This window comes from Centropristis striata, chromosome 6 (assembly GCF_030273125.1).
Source record: "Centropristis striata isolate RG_2023a ecotype Rhode Island chromosome 6, C.striata_1.0, whole genome shotgun sequence".
NCBI lineage: Eukaryota > Metazoa > Chordata > Actinopteri > Perciformes > Serranidae > Centropristis > Centropristis striata.
In genome coordinates this window covers 3,288,218-3,303,240 of record NC_081522.1, presented here as the reverse complement: position 1 = coordinate 3,303,240, position 15,023 = coordinate 3,288,218, and the positions used below count along the sequence as shown (strand labels likewise).

General features: G+C 36.0%; 1 protein-coding gene across 4 annotated transcripts in view; it reads left to right on the top strand.

Moving 5' to 3' along the window:
• edc4 (enhancer of mRNA decapping 4) overlaps window positions 1-15,023 on the top strand; it is a 56,726-nt gene that overhangs the window by 14,754 nt on the left and 26,949 nt on the right. For 2 of the 4 annotated variants that reach the window (XM_059334381.1, XM_059334379.1), the window contains 9 exons: window positions 52-143; window positions 1,644-1,819; window positions 3,387-3,466; window positions 6,710-6,845; window positions 7,735-8,030; window positions 9,411-9,638; window positions 11,634-11,735; window positions 12,873-13,016; window positions 14,703-14,739. In XM_059334381.1, coding sequence (XP_059190364.1) covers window positions 52-143; window positions 1,644-1,819; window positions 3,387-3,466; window positions 6,710-6,845; window positions 7,735-8,030; window positions 9,411-9,638; window positions 11,634-11,735; window positions 12,873-13,016; window positions 14,703-14,739 — 1,291 coding nt within the window. Of the gene's footprint in view, window positions 1-51; window positions 144-1,640; window positions 1,820-3,386; window positions 3,467-6,709; window positions 6,846-7,734; window positions 8,031-9,410; window positions 9,639-11,633; window positions 11,736-12,872; window positions 13,017-14,702; window positions 14,740-15,023 lie in introns of all 4 variants that reach the window. The other 2 variants (XM_059334376.1, XM_059334380.1) reach the window with 1 other exon arrangement.

Genomic DNA, 15,023 nt, shown 5'->3' with positions numbered 1-15,023 from the left:
CATGTGGAAGGCCCGTGTCTTCATCATCTCTGTGTCTGTGTGTGTTTTCAGGAGTCTGCAGGATGTCCAGATCTGGTTTCAGCCCAAATTGGGTTCCAGCTCTGCAGTCTTCCTGCCGCATTCTGATTCCCAGGATGGTTTTGGTGAGTCACAGTCCGTCCCAAGAATTTAAAATAAGGCAGACACAAAGGCCAAATCCCAATCCATAGAGATTATGCATCTTCATGTTTACACAGGTTGCTTTCTCATTGTGTACTGTGGACATCCATGAACTTGCCTGTGCAAACTGCAGGAGATAATAAGAGGCTTTGTTAAGTTATAAATACCATTTATAAATAAATTGTGAGGAAAAAAATCTTAAATAATTTGTGTTTTAATCAACTGGTATCTAATAATAACCTGACAGATCTGGCATGTTAAAAGTGTAACTCTTAGTAAAGACATGTGTTTCCACTCTAACCTTAGCTTTGTTTTTTTAACTTTAGATTTATTTAACATCTGGGTTTGTACAAAGTCTTTGAAATTAGGAAAATTCTTTATTTACCCATTATGTTGTCAAGGTTAAGTACAGTACAGGCCAAAAGTTTGGACACACCTTCTCATTCAATGTTTTTCCTTTTTTTTCATGACTATTTACATTGTAGATTCATCAAAACTATGAATGAACACATGTGAAATTATGTACTTAACAAAAAAGTGTGAAATAACTGAAAACATGTCTTGTATTTTAGATTCCTCAAAGTAGCCACCCTTTGTTTTAAAATTCAACATATACGGTACAGGCCAAAAGTTTGGACACACCTTCTCATTCAATGCGTTTTTCTTTATTTTCATGACTATTGACATTGTAGATTCTCACTGAAGGCATCAAAACTATGAATGAACACATATGGAATTATGTAATTAACAAAAAAAGTGTGAAATAACTGAAAACATGTCTTATATTCTAGTAAGCAAAGGGTGGCTACTTTGAGGAATCTAAAATACAAGACATGTTTTCAGTTATTTCACACTTTTTTTGTTAATTACATAATTCCATATGTGTTCATTCATAGTTTTGATGCCTTCAGTGAGAATCTACAATGTAAATAGTCATGAAAATAAAGAAAAACGCATTGAATGAGAAGGTGTGTCCAAACTTTTGGCCTGTACCGTATATGTTGAATTTTAAATATAACAATGCTTGCTTTTGAATATAATCTAGTGCCTCATCTACATTATTGGTCATGTAAACAAAACATATTTGAATATATTTAAATGAAACACTCCCATTGTCGTATTTGTGTGTTCTCCTAGTGTCTCACACCAGACAAAACATACACAGTTAATATGAACAGCTACAAAGTGACTATATGCATATATTACTGTGAGTATATAAGAATTCACTAAACTTTATTTATCTCAGATGTATTTATTGTAACAATTTAGATGTGATGATGAAGGCTTAAAATGTACTGCTTAGAAGTTGTGCAAATCCTGAAACATTTCAGCTCCAAATTATTATTATTAATTGTGGAAAAAATACTTTGGAGGCTTGTTGATTTCTCTTCTCTACATGTTGCATAAAGCACTTTGTGACTGTCCTTTCTTTGTATGTCAACTATTACCACAGAAATAAATCCTACATTTGCTATGTCCAGCAGGGTTTTCAGATCATCTCACTGACCAGAGCTCTGACAAGGAATCAGGAAGTGGCTCCCAGACCGACCTAAGGAAAATCCCGTCGCTTCCTGCTCCCACTGACTTCCTGTCAAACTCGGGCGCCAGCAGCGGGACCAAGCTGATGACTCCAGACGCCTTCATGACACCGAGCGCTTCGGTACCAACTCTCATGAGCCTTTTATACTGCTACTCTATGTTTCACTCCAGCATACACTACTGGTCAAAAGTTTTAGAACACACCAACTTTTCCAGAATTTAATTGAAAATGATGCAGTTTAATGTCTCAGTGTACTCTGAAATTAATGCACATTTGCAACATTTAAAATTCTTTATTGAGCATGATAGTGTTTTGAAAGTAAAAAAAAGATTCAAAATCACATTTTATGTTGGACTAAAGGACTAAAAAAACACAAAATGACCAAAAAAAACCACAAAATGACAAAAAAAGACACCTAAAGACACAAAATGACTAAAAAAAGACACAAAATGACTAAAAAAAGACACAAAATGACCAAAAAAAGACACAAAATGACAAAAGAAGACACCTAAAGACACAAAATGACCAAAAAAGACACAAAATGACTTAAAAAAGACACAAAATGACTTACAAAGACATGAAAAGAATTCAAAAATTGACAAAATAGCCCAAGACGCCATAGAGTTAAGTTGTTAACCCATTTCTTGTTCCCTGAAAAAGGCCTACTTGTATAATTCTGAAATGTACATTATCTTTCAGTTTTGGTTAAGCTTACCTTTTTTTATTTACCTCTGGCAGTTCACCACTTACCTTTGTACCCTTTCAAGCTGTTGATTTGACTTGAACTGCTTGATTTTCAATAAAAAACTGGAAAAAATTGGGGTGTTCTAAAACTTTTGACCGGTAGTGTACATTTCATAAAAATCAAAAACACTTCAGCAATGAACACCATGCTTCAAAAACAACATTTTTATGTGTCGCTTAGCAACATCGTGCCCCGCGAATAGCATCCCCTCCCACAGATAGGTCGTTTGCTGCTACTGGCACGCAGCAGACACAAACCCATTACCCTGTAAATACACCAACTGGAAACCTACTTTATGAATAATATATTCAGTATCGTCCATGGGATGGACGAGATTTGCAATATTAATAGTTAATTAATAGTTATTAAGATTTTTTTGTGTGAATGTGACTGTCATTCCTTAACCCAGTAGTTCTCAACCTTTTTGAGTCGCGACCCCCAATTTAACATGCATGTTGTCTGCGACCCCCGCTCACTGAACACAATCTCACACGCACAGTTCAGATCACCCAAAAAAGAAACAAAATTACAAAAAAAAGGAAACAAAATGACCAAAAATGACACAAAATGACCAAAAAAGACACAAAATGACCAGAAAAGACACAACATGACCCAAAAAAGAAACAAAATGACCCAAAAAAGAAACAAAATGACTAAAATAAGACACAAAATGACCACAAAATGTTCAAAAAAAGACAAAAAAACACACACAAAATGACCAAAAAAAAGACATTAAATGACCAAAAAGACTTAAACACATTAACGCATGAACACTTTAACACAGTGGAGACAGAGCTGACTTCCAAAATGATTTGGCGACCTCCAGAAATCATCTCCCGACCCCAAGGTTGAGGATAGCTGCCTTAACCAATGAATATTGATTTTTACTTCATGATAACACTTTTTTTCTCCTTTTAATTGATTGTTTTTGCCACCTTCCAGGTACCAGCCTCTCCTGGCAGCAGTGCCAGCAGTCTGACCATTGTGACGGCTATCAGCAGCAACTCTGACTCAACTAACAGGTGAGCCTGCAGAGAGAAGCATTTGAAAATATTCTAATGGATTTTTTTTTTATTATTTAAAAGCCACCATTAACCCTCTATGGTACGCATTATGATGCCAGTTAGGAAGAAAATATTTGGAGTGTTTTTTTGTCTTAAAATAGACTAAATAAATATAATCTGAAGAAATGTTATAATTGTTATTATTTTTTAAAGTTTTTGGGGTTTGTTGCTTATAGGCAACGTTGTACAACAAAAAACAAGTTTTTAAAATGAATTTTAACATCATTTATTTAATAAACATGTGTAAAAGATTCAGTAGCTTCAACAGGGTACAATACATAACATTTCAAATTTAAAAACATTATAAAAGGAACTTTTTTAACCGGTGTCTTGTCTGAATGTTACCTGTAGGCAACATTGTACCATTGAACCAACGACCCATTAACATGATTGTCTTGAACAGTCTAAGTGTATGAAACTATCAAAAATGAAGGTTTACTCACCTATCAGTAGGAATATATATTTTTTCCAGGAAATTATGTTTTTTTTTCTCGTTTTGAGTGATTTTTTTGTGGCGCAAAATGGCAAAGCTGTTTAATTTGGAAAAGTCTGCAAAATAGGCGTCCTGGAGGTCATGTGACAAATTAAAGCACTGCTATTGGTTCCCTATACTCTTCCCTCTTTTTATGGTATCTCATCATTCAAAATTGTAAAAAATAAATTTGACAGGCCAAAAATGGGTATGTTGCCTGAGGGCAACACCGTACCATAGAGCAGCTATTCTCAACCTTGGGGTCGGGACCCCAATTGGGGTCGCGAGATGATTTCTGCGGGGTCACCAAATCATTTTGGAAGTCAGCTCTGTCTCCACTGTGTCTTTTTTTGGTCATTTTGTGTCTTTTTAGCTCATTTTTTGATCATTTTGTGGTCAATTTGTGTCTTTTTTTGGTCATTTTGTTTCCTTTTTTTTGTCATTCTGTGTCTTTTTTTAGTCATTTTGTGTCTTTTTTGGTCAATTTGTGTCTTTTTTTGTCATTTTGTGTCATTTTTTGGTCATTTTGTGTCTTTTTTGGTCATTTTGTGTCTTTTTTGGTCATTTTGTTTCTTTTTTGATCATTTTGTGGTCAATTTGTGTCTTTTTTGGTCATTTTGTTTCTTTTTTGGGTGATCTAAACTGTGCGTGTGAGATTGTGTTCAGTGAGCGGGGGTCACGGACAGCATACATGTTAAATTGGGGGTCTCGACTCAAAAAGGTTGAGAACTACTGCCATAGAGGGTTAACTTGCCTGTCACAGGCAGATTTACTCCTCCAGTCCTAACACCTGTTAGCGTATTTCTTGAAGAGAGTGGATGAGCTACTTCTGACCTCCAAACTAGCTGCTAAATACTTTGTGTTGAGGTAATCTTCAACAAGAGTTGAAGTACTTTGATGGTACGAAAATTCAACACTGTAGAAACGGCACAGAGCTTCTATCAAGAGTTCATCTGTTTTTTAAATGTAATTTTTCCATCACTGGACCAAGCAATGTTTGGAATCTCCGTTCATCGTGTTTTAAAGCTGCTGTGGACAGTCGTCTGTTCGGTGGCTTACGGAGTCAGGGCACATTTTAGAGAGTGATTCATTTGTGGCTTTAAGTTTACAGGTTTTTTTTCTGTGCTTAATTTATCAAAATGAAGCCATTATTTTTGACTGCCCCATTGAAAACATTAATTACATCCATGTTCTTATCAACCCTACCCAAAAAATGGAAATTGGATTGTATGGATTGTTCCACAACATCTGCTTCTTTCTCCCTCTGTTAATTTTACATACACACTCTGTTTAACCCATTGAAGCCTGGAAAGCAGATATACGTTGTTTTGTAGTATTTGTATAAGCTCTCAAATACTTTTTGAATTTCATTTCCATCTGCTACAGAGGCTGAAAAATGTATTATTTAGTAGAAGGGTTGACACTTCTGTTGAATTTCAGAAAAACTTCAGGTTTTAGGGGCTGATTTTAAAATCGCCCAGAGGTTTTACAGGCGTTTTAGGCCTCAATGGGTTAACACCATTAGATTAACATATCCACATGATCTCCTGCTCCTGGTCACATATGAGCACTTATCATTCTTATTTACAAGCAATTCATAGATTTCAGAAATCCTTTGTAAGAATTGCCACTAACTCTTCTTATTTAGCCCCAACTAAACCATTATTTAAATAACTGCAACTACTTACAATTTATGAGGTCAATAAGTATCAAACAGGGGTTCTTATGTATAAAGTAATTTGTCTTCCTGCATCTTTACCTGTTATTTTTCATAGTTACTTTGAGTTTAATTCTCATTATCATGCACATCTTACAAGAAGAAAGAATGACTTGCATATTCCTTTCTGTAGACCTCTGTTGCCAAATTCTCATTTGTTTGTCAATTCATTTGTGCTGTGGAATGACTTAAGAAATCTAACAGAATCATGTTCCTCTTTAAATACTTTTAAGACCAAGCTCAAAGCATCCCTATAGATGGTCTACACCTTTGTATTATTTGTTTGTTTGTTTTTTAAATATGTGTTTATTAAATTTTCAAAAGACAAAACAGGAACACATACATGACAAAAACAAAAAACACACATTTGGCTCACATACGTATTTAAATTCAGATTTAGGCGAGAGATTCAGGAGTCATCCTACACAAATAGGATAAGCAAGTAAAACAAACCAAGTGCGCACTGCCATGCATGATACATTCACATGATCAAAGAAAGGGAACCAGAAACAAAAACATATCAATTAAACGGTACGGTGTCACTTACAAGGCAGAGCATTCTCAGCTACGATACCAACCCTCTTGCAAGAATGGTAGAGATATTCAAACCAATATATGACAAAAAGGGTTCCCATGTTTTACGAAAAACATCCCTGCTGTGCAGTCTACATGTCAGATGGTCCAAAGCAACATATTCGAGTATCACCCTTTGCCATTGAGCCTTAGAAGGAGCTTTATATTATTTGTTTTGTTAATACTTTGTTTGTATTTTTTATTTTCATCTAGCTATGTAATTTAAGTAAAGTATAGTTATTTATAGGTTTAAGAGGGAGGGTCGCGTATAAGCCCTTTGGGCTTTTTGATCTTTCCTGCACTTTTTTTTAACTGTTTCTTGTACTGTTCTTTCTTTATGGTTGTATGTTCTTTTTTAAGTGCAAACAGCGATAAAACATTTTTTAAAAATGTGAACGTCCATCCCAATTTACAATCTGTCTTGTGTTACTGTGTGCAGAGCTATGGAAGATGTCAGTCAGAGTCCTAACAGAGCAGAGAACAACAACAGCAGCAGTAGTCTGGCTCTGTCCACCTCCACCAGCAGCCCCAGAGCTGCTTCTGCTGTGCTGCTGCCAGGACTGGAGAACCTACAAGTAAGACCAGATACACTCTCTAACCCAGACCTGGGCATTGGGCGGCCCGCGGGCCACATCCGGCCCGTTGGCTGTCCTTGTCCGGCCCGCGTGAGGTTACCCAGAAATTAGAAATCCAAATAACCGCAGTGCTTTTATTTTGAAAAAAATAGCAAACATTAGCATTAGCACTAGAGCTAACAAGCACTTTTACGATAGTTAAGACAACAAATATAGCCACTAATATATATGACAGAATAAAATAAACTCCAACAAACCTTGTGTCCTGTCAGTCAGCCACTATAGAAGCCTTTTGATACTTTATATCAACTTTATATGAATTACAACGCACTCGTTATTATTTACCGTTCGTTTTTTCATTTAACCGTTCTACCGGTTATTTCCTGTCACTACCTTTCAAAATTAAAGCACCCGTTTTACACTGGACGGCACCTTTTCAAAATAAAAGCATCACAACATTGTAAAACACCTTGAAAATGTACAAACATGAAAAAACAAGCTATAATACAAAAACCTAAATAGGAACCTTGCTAAAGGTCATTTACAGTTGTGTTTAAAATAAATGGACTAGTGATATAGTGATTGGAGTATTTACTACTTTTTACTGCTATATTTGATTTACTCCACATTAACAGTCTCATCATAACATGTGTTCCTATCAGTAGCAGCTCAAAACCAGATAATTTACTGTATTTTATAAAGCGATTACATTAATATTGAGCAGAATTTAGTCCAGAGTTTTGGTCCGGCCCCTGCAACCTTCGTGGTATTGGTCATGTGGCCCCTTGGGGAAATTAATTGCCCACCCCTGCTCTAACCTCTACCAGCCTCTTAACACTCTGAATGCCACGGCCTTTTTTTTCATTACCCTCCTCATGTCCGTCTCCAGGCTTTAGCGTCCCCCAGTGCTCCCCTTGCCCTGGACAGCCCTCTGGTTCTGGATTCTCCCCTCCTGCCTCCTCTGGCCTCTCCGACCAGGGCGCGCTCCCCTGACGTCATCTCCTCAGCCTCCACAGCCATGTCCCAGGACATGCCAGAGATCGCATCGCAGACCCTGCATCTTCAGTGTGGACTGGTGCCCAGCTTGGAACCATTACCTCTTCCTGCTCTTCAGACAGACAGCATGGCGTCTGCTGCATCGGCCCTGCACCTGCTCACCTCACCACGCACAGCCAACAACAACGGGTACGTCAATAACAAGCAACGATCATTTTAGATTTGATTAGATTCAACTTTATTGTCATTGCACATGTCACAAGTACAAAGCAACGGAATGCAGATAGCATCTAACCAGAAGTGCTTAAGCAGTAATTAAGTGAATCATATTGCAATATATACAGGAACGAATTGTATAAAATGCAGTGTGTATATATATATATATATATATATATATATATACACACACACACATATATAAATATATACATAGTAGTGCAAAGGAAGGATACATTATAATGGAACTTAAAACAAAAATGAATGCTGACTTAATGTTCATAGTTAATACATCATTTTGAAGGTTTCAGCACAGGTCTATCCATCTATCCATCCATAGAGGTGGGGGAAATATTGATACAGAAGAGTATCGCAATATTTTGCGTGGCAATATTGTATCGATTCATGGCTGCCAAGTATCGATATTTAGAGTCAGTATTTTTGCCGTTTTTTTCACTCATTTTTAGGAATATACTGGAGAATCTATAGACACCATGTGCATCAGGATATCGTGTCAGGAAGTTGTCAAAATAATGCTGCAAAGCTACGATATTTTTTTTATGTTTCATTCAAAAATAATTCAGAGCAGTGAAGCTTAAAGTTGAGGAAAGTTTGATAAAATGCTGCAGTTGTTGTCGTCCATACATGTTTGATATCAGTTCAGTTCAGTTTGACTGAATACTTTGTTGGTCAGTCTGTGGCTTTGACTCTCATTATGGAGAAATAAAAAGACTGAAGTGAGATGAATAGACTGAGAATTCTCGCTTATTTGACAAAAAAAATTCTTCATAGCATTTAATTTTGTGGACACAAAATGCAGTTAAACCGTTAAATTGCAATATATTGTATCGCAATAATCACCATATTGCAAAATGCTTTAAATCGCAATAATATCATATCGTGACTCCCGTATTGGGATAAAATAATAATAATAATAATAATACATTTAATTTATAGGCGCCTTTCATGTCACCCAAGGTCACCTTACAAAGTCTAAAATCTAAACATCTTTAAAAACAAGACAACATGCTAAAAACAACACAACATGGTTAAAAAAAAAAACAAAAAAAACAAGACAATGTAATAAAAGCAAGTGAAGTAGTGTCCAGTTACAGAGTGTATGCCAGTTTGAACAGGTGAGTTTTGAGTTGTGACTCATGGGGTCTGTGCTGATTCGCATCTCTAATATCTACTCATTCATTCATCTATCCATCCTTCTATTTATCCACCCAACCACCCATTCATCCATGCATCCTCTCATCCATCAATCCATCATTAAACATAATAGATTGCATGTTGAACTTGCACTGGTACGGGCCTTAAATTGACAAAGCTACTGTTTTTCCGCCTCAGTTTGTTGCCCCTTGAACTGGGAGGTGCTGACGGGCCAGTGGGTGGGGCAGTGGAGTCAGAACCAAGACTCAGCAACACCCCCTCTCTGCTGGAGAACGCATTATCACAGGAGAACCCCGGGGTTGGTGGAGGCTCAGATGGTAATGTTAGCCACACACCTTGGCCAGCTGCACCTGACATCACCAGAGAAACCAGGAACAGTCTCCGGGACAACGGCCTTGGGGACTGGTAAGAATTTGCACTCATAAATACATTACATACACTACTGGTCAAAAGTTTTAGAACACACCAACTTTTCCAGAATTTAATTGAAAATGATGCAGTTTAATGTCTCAGTGTACTCTGAAATTAATGCACATTTGCAACATTTAAAATTCTTTATTGAGCATGATAGTGTTTTGAAAGTTAAAAAAAAGATTCAAAATCACATTTTATGTTGGACTAAAGGACTAAAAAAAGACACAAAATGACCAAAAAAAGACACAAAATGACTAAAAAAAGACACTAAATGACCAAAAAAGGACACAAAATGACCAAAAAAAGACACAAAATGACCAAAAAAGACGCCAAAAGACACAAAAGGACCAAAAAAAGACACAAAATGACTTACAAAGACATGAAAAGTATTCAAAAATGGACAAAATAGCCCACGATTCCATAGAGTTAAGTTGTTAACCCATTTCTTGTTCCCTGAAAAAGGCCTACTTGTATAATTCTGAAATGTACATTATTTTTCAGTTTTGGTTAAGCTTACCTTTTTTTCAAGTAAGTTCACCACTTACCTTTGTACCCTCCCTAGCTGTTCATTTGACTTGAACTGCTTGAATAAATAAATTCAATAAAAAACTGGAAAAATTGGGGTGTTCTAAAACTTTTGACCGGTAGTGTACATATAATTATACACATAAACATCTACATTAAAGGCTCCAGAAAGTTCTAAAAATCTCATTTTCAAATTCTGACCACCACTTTACTTTAAGGAATATTGCTTCGTAAAAATGTCTCATCATTTCATTACGTTTTGTAGGATTGTAGCAGTTTTTGTTTTTATGAATAATTTGAATGAATGAAAGTTTTGTCCCCTACTGACAAAATCCTCGACATACAGTCATGGAAAAAATTATTAGAACATTGTTTTCTTCAATTTCTTGTTCATTTAAATGCCTGGTACAACTAAAGGTACATTTGTTTGGACAAATATAATGATAACAACAAAAATGGCTCTTAGAGTTTAATTTAAGAGCTGATATCTGGACATTTTTCATTGTTGTCTTCATAATAACCAAAATCATTATCAAGAAATAGACATCAGCTCTTAAATTAAACTCTTATGAGTTATGTTTGTTATCTTTATATTTGTCCAAACAAATCTCCCTTTAGTTGTACCAGGAATTAATATGAACAAGAAATTGAAGAAAACAAAGGGTGGTCTAATATTTTTTTCCATGACTGTATAACAGTATATCCAGTCATAGACACAAATTCACATAAACAAGCAGTTGCATGAGGCTTTCAAGCATAAAGCAAAAAGATGACATGGCATTGACACAATGAGCAGACCAGTTTAGATAGATAGATAGATAGATAGAGAGATACGGTATTCAAGTACAATAAAATACAATAGAATAAAATACTGAGGTAGCATAAATAAAAACAACAATAGAAAAAAAACACAGAACAGAACAAGGACACTTAAGAAGTTAAAAAAGAACATCGGTTGGTAGGATGGTTGGCAGATGAAGGTAATAATTAAACTGGTGATATGATGGCAACAATGCTATAGTGACTAGACGGTATATAATAATAATAATAATACAGTATATAATATAATATATATAATATAATTTGTAATAATAGATAATAAACAATATAAAAATAAAATGAAAAATATGAATAAAGTGATTTTAAGTAAAATAATATGATGTATAATATATAATTATAATAATAGTAATAATAATAATAATAAATAAATAAGGCCGGTATAATAATAATAGTAGTATATTACAGTATATAGTAATAATAGTAATGGCAGCAACAGTATATATAATAATAATAATAATAATAATAGTAATAATATTAATAACATAGCAAAGTGTCATGCGTAGATTTAGTGCATAGATTTAGTATTTAGTATTTAGTATTGTTCCTCTCCGTGTTAAAACTGTAGTGTGAATGACATTTATCAACAAAAGAGGTTTGTGTCACATATCTGCTGTGTTGTAGTTCAAGAGAGGAGTCCAACGACAGACGTTTGAGCTCACCTTTCCATCGACGCTCCTATCACCTCACACCAAATGACAGTCAGGACGCTGGTGCAGAGCAGAGGTAACACATTTACACCACATATTGATTAGAGGTGCACCGATTGCAATTTTCTGGCCGATCTCCGATTTTTAAAAAGCCTGACCTGCCGATTCCGATTTTGGCCGATACCGATTTTTTTATAACTCTGAACTAACTGAACCTTCAATGTTTGAATCTTATTTTATTAAAAACAACAACACGGCAGTATTTTTCTTTAACAAATAAAGGAAATCACAATGCCTGAGGTAGTTAATAAAATACTGAACTTAAAATAAATAGCAACAATTTACAGGACAAACTAACAAAAGAACTGCAACCATAAATAAAGTGTTGTGGTTTCGTTATAGTACAACATGCATACAACTAGGGATGGGCATCGATTTTCGTATATTCGAATAGTCATTAAATCTAAAAAATCAAATAGTTCATCATATCTGGAAGGAAAAATAGTTTTATTACTGGTGCCTTCCACACGGGGGCAGCGTAGCATTTGATTATACAGTGTGGCGCGCTAGATGCCAAACTGTAGAAGAAGAAACAGTGTCAGTGCTTGTTGTAAACAAACAGAGATCGCTAAGTGAACACTTCCTGCAGCAGCAGCACATACACACTGTACTGCTACAGAGCTAACTGTTAGCCTGTTAGCACATACACACTGTACTGCTACAGAGCTAACTGTTAGCCTGTTAGCACATACACACTGTACTGCTACAGAGCTAACTGTTAGCCTGTTAGCACATACACGCTGTACTGCTACAGAGCTAACTGTTAGCCTGTTAGCACATACACACTGTACTGCTACAGAGCTAACTGTTAGCCTGTTAGCACATACACGCTGTACTGCTACAGAGCTAACTGTTAGCCTGTTAGCACATACACACTGTACTGCTACAGAGCTAGCTGTTAGCCTGTTAGCACATACACGCTGTACTGCTACAGAGCTAACTGTAGCTAACTGCCGCTAACGGTGGCTCTTCTTAACGAGCCGGCCAAAATTAAGGAAATCGGCGCTGATCGATCGACGCACCCCTAATTTTGATGTTATTGATTGGTTGAGAGCGTGTGGTATACAGTCTGCTACACGGACTCCAGCAGCTGTCTTACTGTGTGTGTGTGTGTGTGTGTGTGTGTGTGTGTGTGTTCCCGTGTTCGACCCAGTGACCCTGATGATGAGGTGGCCAGCCTGGCATCCTCCTCAGGAAACTGTCGCTCTCGTTCTTCTCACAGACTACCAGTTAAGGACTGGAAGACCTCACCACGAGGGTCGCCAAAAGTAAAGAGGAAGATGAAGAAAGATGACAGGTGTGTTGATGTGTAATAGTGAAGGAGTACAGGTGCATCTCAATAAATTAGAATATGATGGAAAAGTCCATTTCCAGTAGTTCAAGTCAAATAGCTCCAACCAAGTATTGAGTCGTATAGATGGACATACTCAGAGGCCAACATTTCCATATTAAACATACTTTTTAAAATTGGTCTTTTGTAATATTACATTTTTTTTTGAGGCACTGGGTTTTAGGTCTTCATTAAATGTAAGCCATAATCATTATAGTAAAATATTATAGAATAAATTAAATAAATTAAGACATGACATGTTTCATTCTGTGTGTAAGGGACCTATATAATGTGCTGTTTCCATTTTTTTAATTGAATTACTGACATAAATAAACTTTTGTATGATATTCTAATTCATTGAGATGAACCAGTATGTGTGTGGATGTAGGGCTGCCACTACCTCAAAAACAACATTACATGGGTATTTTACGGTTAAGCCCAACTACAATTTCAGATTGCAATTAACTTCAACATCACCAAACATTTTTATGCGTTTTTGTTTTCATAAGATTGAATCAGTCTTTGCCGTAGGTCTAATTACACCTACTCCTTAATGTAAAAATAATCTCTACAAATATGAACACACTGTTTTCTTGGGTTTTCTTAAATTGAATTTTAAGCTACATTTTGTGATTTATGATGCTGGATGTGTGAGTATTGGGACATTGTCAGACAGTCACTTAGGCTTGATCATAATAGACTATTGACTGATGGAGGAAAGTGATTTGTCGCACCGGAATGACAGCTGAGTGCAGTTTTTATTTCCACTGCTCTTTAAATCAAGCAAGTCTTTATAACAAAATGATGAGCTTAGTTCATTTCTGGACTGCAAGTACACATCCACACATATAAACATGATATTTGATTCTTTTTTTTTTTAAACTTTATTTTTTTCAAGTTTTCACATACATACAATACATTGAACTCAAAAGTAGGTGACTAAAATGGCATTACAAAAGTTACACCGGTTGCCAATAGCAGTATGCAAAACAGATCTTGAAAATAACAACAGTAAAAGAAAGAACAAGAACAGGGGGGTACGAATAGATTAATACAGGCTATGATAGCTATGTTTCAAATACGCAAATACGACAGGTTGTTTCCTCTTTGCATGTAATTGTCCCACTTTCTCCAGAAAGCATCTCCTTTGTCCTTTTGCAGTCTTAAACTGAAGGTCAACCGTTCCATACATTGAATGTTGGTAATTATGTTTGACCATTCCTTGACAGTGGGAGGTTCCTTCCGAAGCCAACACCTTGTTTTGGCCTTTTTGCTTGCTGCCATGAAAACTTTCAAAAGATATCTGTCCGCCTTAGATATTTCCAAGTCCACGTTCCCCAAGTAAAAGGACAAACAGGAGAATTCAATGTCGTAACCAAGGACTTCCCTGGTAGTATTAAGAACCCCATCCCAAAAAGATTTAAGGGCAGGGCAACCCCAGAATATATTTGTGTGATCTGCCGTACAGTGGCCACACTCTCTCCAGCACTTAGGGTGTAATCCAGTCTGTTTGGACTTTTGTGTTGGTGTTATGAAAAATCTAACATAATTTTTCCAAGAAAAATCCCTCCACTGTTGATATTTGACTCTTGAATAATTGGTTGGAGTATTGTCTGTAAAGGCTTTTGCACATTCTTTCTCCTTTCTCCTCAGTGAATCGTCTCAGTCCAGGCAAATGGACTCTGGTCAGGTAAGGGAATCACAAAATTAATTTGTTTTCTTCTTCTTCTATGTCCCATTACTACCACAATGATGCTATAATTGTATTTTCCAGTTATTTGCTCTGTTGATGTTCTCTTGTAAACACATAACCATTAATTGATTTTTGGCCACTAGGGGACAGCAGATATCAAAACAAGCTGGCAGATACTTATCCACCTGATTTAAAATACATTTCCACTCTGTTAATCAATATTTTTTTTAGTGCAACGCTGATACAAGCCGGCAATTATTTGCTGAGTGTTATTCATGTTT